Source organism: Bos taurus, chromosome 13 (assembly GCF_002263795.3).
Source record: "Bos taurus isolate L1 Dominette 01449 registration number 42190680 breed Hereford chromosome 13, ARS-UCD2.0, whole genome shotgun sequence".
NCBI classification, from domain to species: Eukaryota; Metazoa; Chordata; class Mammalia; order Artiodactyla; family Bovidae; genus Bos; species Bos taurus.
This window is the reverse complement of record NC_037340.1, coordinates 24,386,376-24,391,086: the sequence shown is the minus strand read 5'-3', so window position 1 is coordinate 24,391,086 and position 4,711 is coordinate 24,386,376. Positions and strand designations below refer to the sequence as shown.

The window sequence follows — 4,711 nt, the reverse complement described above, 5'->3', positions numbered from 1 at the left end:
TGACAAATTGCCTTCCCTTGATAGCCAATGGCATCCTTCCATTGATTCTTGACCATCTTTCCATGGTTAAGCGATGAAGTCAAAGTCAATTGTCTATAACCATGCCATCAACTGAAAAGTAAGAAATTCAAACTAGTTGGGTTGATCCTGCAATAAGCATGTCAGCATTATGTGTACAGACACACTTCTCAACTAAATCTGATAACACATCTTAAAATTAAGGGAGTCCCTTAATCTCAAGAGGCCAGACTGCATAAAAGGGCATTTCTTTGGTTACTCTAAAACATTTAAATCTGGGAATTCCCTGGCAGTCCAGTGCTTAGGACTCTGTGCTCCCAATGCAGGGCACATGGATTTGATCCATGGTCAGGGAACTAAGACCCTGCATGCCGCCTGGTGCAGCCAAATAAAAAAATAAATCAAAGTTACTTCAGGCAAAAAGACACCGTAAAAGTAAAATTACACATTTTATTCACTCATTCCATCAGCTGAGAATTGCTCTATTGTACAAATACAGTATTGTACAAAAAAATCACAAAATGTTACAAAATAAAAAAGTACAAACTGCATTACTTAATAAATACCACTAAAAGTAGTTAAAGTGGAAATGAGATAGATTTTAGGTTTAAAACATTGTTTGACCCAGCAAACCATACAAGCTCTGTATAGACATTTGTACTGTACATAATGCAGGGCAATCCTATTTTGCCTTGTGAAAGAATTTAAAAGGAAAAGACTATTAAGACAGTATTCTCCTGCTATAAATTAATTGCCAGGGTTGATTGGAGGCATTTATGCCATTAATTTTCAAATCTCTCAGTTGAATCCAAGAAACTATATATGAAGCAGGAGGCTTATCTTGTCACAAAGTTTTCTATCATGTTAAAAAATTCTTTTCAACAAAAAGACAAATATAAATAAGAACTGAGAGCACCAGACAATCTAAACATTAACTGGAGTACAGAATAATCACTCTGCCATCAGCAAACATCAGACTTTCATTCAAGTAATAGCTGGTACTATTCTTTAAAAAAAAAAAAATCTTCCCACAACCTCCCCTTAAGTATTTTCTCTTTAAAAGGTTGACCATTTCTAGAAAAATAATGATTTTCCAAACAACTAATCTGTCATCAAAACGGAATGGGCCAATTATCTGGTAACATGAAAGCATCAATAGCCATTTGAAATAATTATCTAAGAACTCTAAAATTCAAATCCAACAACATAAAATACTAAATCACAAACTCTGCTCAAAATAATAAACTTCATATAAAGCACTTCTCTGGATTTATGCCGAAAGCTGTTTGCCAAAATGGAACACATCCTAGATGAAGGTACACCGATTGTTAAAAATGTTGTGCAAAAATACGTTTTTATAGAAAATAGATTACCAGGAATGAACAAATTTACACTGAGAAATCAGCTTGCAAATTAAGTAGTGCCAACTTTATACAGCAAATCATAAATAGCAGTAGGATCACCCAAAGCTACTATGAAACATCATTTAGGTGCCCAGCAACCTTCAGCTCTGAGGAGAAAACATTCAAAAAAATGATTAAGGCATTACACCTACAGTAAATCTACTAGAAAGTTTAAAAGTGCAATTACCCTGATTAAAGTTCATTTAACTCTCCAAACACAAATTAGGTATGCAATTTTCCCAGGGCGAGGGTCTCAGACACTTCAAGAGCATGCATTTTGCTCAATATACATTTTGGACAGGGATATGGCCATGGATTTGGCGAGTTCTTCATCGCGTTTTCTCTGCACTTGAGTCTGCCTGCACCAAGTGTCATACTCCGGGTTCGGATACGAGTGATCAAACACCGCGTCATAATGTCCGTTACTGAGCCAACTGAGCCAAATGCTAGGCCTTAGGGAATCCTCCGGGCCCAAATAGTGAATCATGGTAGACACCGTGGGGCTCTCCAGCCTCCCTCCAGTAGTCAGATGGATATTCACATTCAGCATCTGCCCCATGGCCAGCAGTTCAGGGTACCCGGCCCACGCCCCGTCCTGCGCAGCAGCGATGATAAACTCCCCAACGTCGCCCTCAATCAAGGGGCTAAAGTGGTCGAGGTGGTCGGCGATGTAGTGCACCGTCTGTTCCCGTAGCTCCCGGTGCAGACTCTGGTCCCCGTACACTGCCTTGCTGACCGCCCGGTAGAGGCAGTTGCCGTCGGGAATGATGTGAAATCGGTACTTGTTCCTCTGCCGCAGGTACTTGTCCTGCCTCTCCACCTCCGCCAGGTACAGGGCCAGCTTCTCGTCCCTAGGATCCGACCTGGACACGATCACCGCCTCGGTCGCGCCGCCCGGGGCCGCCTCGCCGCTGCGGGCCGGGGCCGCCTCGGCCTCAGGGTCGGGCCGCCCCGGCTCTTCGGCGCCGGGAGCGTCGCGGCGGTCGCCAGCTCTGTCCCAGCCGCGGAGGTTCCTCTCTGCCGGGCGCTCCTCGGCCCACGGGCCAGGGCCGGGCTCCGGGCTCCCCGGGGGCGGCGCGGGGCCGCGGTGCTTGGCGGCTGCCAGGGCCTGGCGGTGCTCGCTCAGTCGGAAGTTTCTGTCGGGCCCCTCGCGGGTCGCGTCCAGACCGGCAGGCTCCGGGCCGTCGGGCCTCAGCAGCTCCTCCAGAAGCCAGGCCGAGGAGCCCCGCCGCGGGGGAATCGGAGCGCCTGCTGCCGGGGCCAGCAGGAGGCAGCGGCCGCGTGGGGCGGCGGGCGCCGCGGCGCCGGGCTCCGGGCCGCGCAGCAGGAGCCGGTCGGCGCCCAGGGCCCGCACGGTGATCTGCGCCGTGGACGTGTAGTGCGGCGGCAGCGGCGGCTTGCAGGACCCGCCGGGCGGCCCGGCGGCGGCGGCTGAGGCGGGGGCGGCGGCCCCGGACACCATCTCGAAGCAGGAGGAGAAGGCGGGCATCTTGGCGGCGGGAGCGGCGGCGGCTTCGCGGGGCTCGGCGGCCGCGGCCGGCTGGCACTCACCGGTCTCGGGTTCCGGGGCGCCACCGGCGGGTCCCGGGGGCTGCAGAGAGACCTTGAACGAGGTGGCGGTGGCGGCGGCGGGCGGAGCGGCGGTTGCGGCCGTGGGACCCTGGCCCCCGGCTGGGTAGTGGGTGCAGACGCTGCTGTAGAGCTGCATGTCCCTGCCCGCCGCTCGGCCCCTTATAGGCGCGCCGAGCCCCGGTGAGGGGACACACCCTCCGGGCCCGGGGAAGGGGGCCGGCCGAGCGCGGTGACCCAGTGCCCTGAGAATAGAAATGACCGAAGGGCCGCCGGCGCGTCAGGAGCTGCAAATAGCGCCCGGGTCCCCGCCAAATTCCTGCTGCGCCACAGCGCGCGGTGGGGGCGGGGAAGGGACGCGCGCTCGACCCCTGCCGGCGCTAGCGGCCCGCAGACCCGGGACGCGTGCGCCCGCCGCCACTGCTCCGGTCCGCGGCGGCCGCTGAGGACTCACGGAGGTAGCCGCCCGCCCTGCTGGAGCGCGTCCCGCCGGCTAGCAGCACTGCAGGGCGCGCGGACGAGCCAGGAGGCGGGGCCGCAGTTGTTTACCTCAGGCAGCGCTGCCGCGTCACGTGCCTTCATTGGAATGTGCGGCTCGTCGCGGCGTCCCATTCAACCGCCGGGGCTCGCCCCACCCCCTCCGGCTCGCCCCGCCCCGTTCGGTGACGTCATGGGCGTGGCCCGCAGCGCGGGCGACGGGCGCGCGGGCGGGAGAGCGCGGAGGCGCGGAGGCCTGTGCAGCCGTAGCCGCTGCCCCACCTCAGTGTTAGTTTCTAGGCGCCGCGGTTTTCTGCGCTTCAGCAGTGGATCTTGGTGGGTTCGGGGCAGATTGGGGCGGACAAGAATGCTGAAGGTGCGTTTCAAAAGAAGCTTCCGAGTTCTCCGCGGAGACAGCTGCCCTAAAACCTGCATGGACTCTGCATGGTTGTTGCACCACTGCCATCTTTTTCACTCATCCCTGAGATTATATTATTAACGTAGTAGTGTGACGCCTCCCTTTCTCCCCAGCACCTTGCCGCCCTGCTAAACCGAAACCAACTTTTCTGCAGTCCTAACCCGTGTTGATAAGCAAATACAAGTCTTGGGTGAAATACCAAATGTCTAGCCGGGCCTCTTGAAAGTAGGTGCAGCTGTTCACCGTAGGTCAGCGATAGAGGGTCGTGATGCATTGCAGGAATGTTGAAATTGAATAGAATGTTGAACATAGTTCTATCCTATTGTGTTAGATGTCCCTGTTTGTAAGGGAAAGCTATAATACTCATGATCAACTTGCATACTGACTGTGTAGCAGTGGGCAGCTCTTGCTATATTCTCAGCTTTGATCACATGCTAAACTGACAGACCCTAAATGTTCAGAGTGAACCTAAAAAGCTGTCTCACTGTTTCAGTGATGGGGAAATAGCTTATGTTATGGTATAAGCCTCCCCACTCCACTTACTCTTTTGTGAATCGTAGGTCCCGTGAATGAAAAGACTTACTTAGTCTTGATGGCTATTATAGTTACAAACCCAGCACAGAGCCTGGCACATCAGTTCAGTTCAGTCGCTCAGTCATGTCCGACTCTTTGCGACCCCATGAATCGCAGCACGCCAGGCCTCTCTGTCCATCACAAACTCATGGCACATAGATGGAACTAATTAATATTTATTGCATGAGTTAATTAATGGAAGAGGAGTTCCCAAAACAGCCGAAAAGGCAGAATTACGATCCTGGTCTCCTGA

General features: G+C 53.1%; 1 protein-coding gene across 1 annotated transcript; it reads right to left on the bottom strand.

Annotated features, from left to right (window-relative positions):
- Window positions 1-454: 454 nt before the first annotated feature.
- Window positions 455-3,514, bottom strand: OTUD1 (OTU deubiquitinase 1). Its single transcript, XM_010811195.4, has one exon. The coding sequence runs from the start codon at window positions 3,127-3,129 to the stop codon at window positions 1,684-1,686; it is 1,446 nt and encodes a 481-aa protein (XP_010809497.1). The 5' UTR covers window positions 3,130-3,514; the 3' UTR covers window positions 455-1,683.
- Between the last annotated feature and the right edge of the window lie 1,197 nt (window positions 3,515-4,711).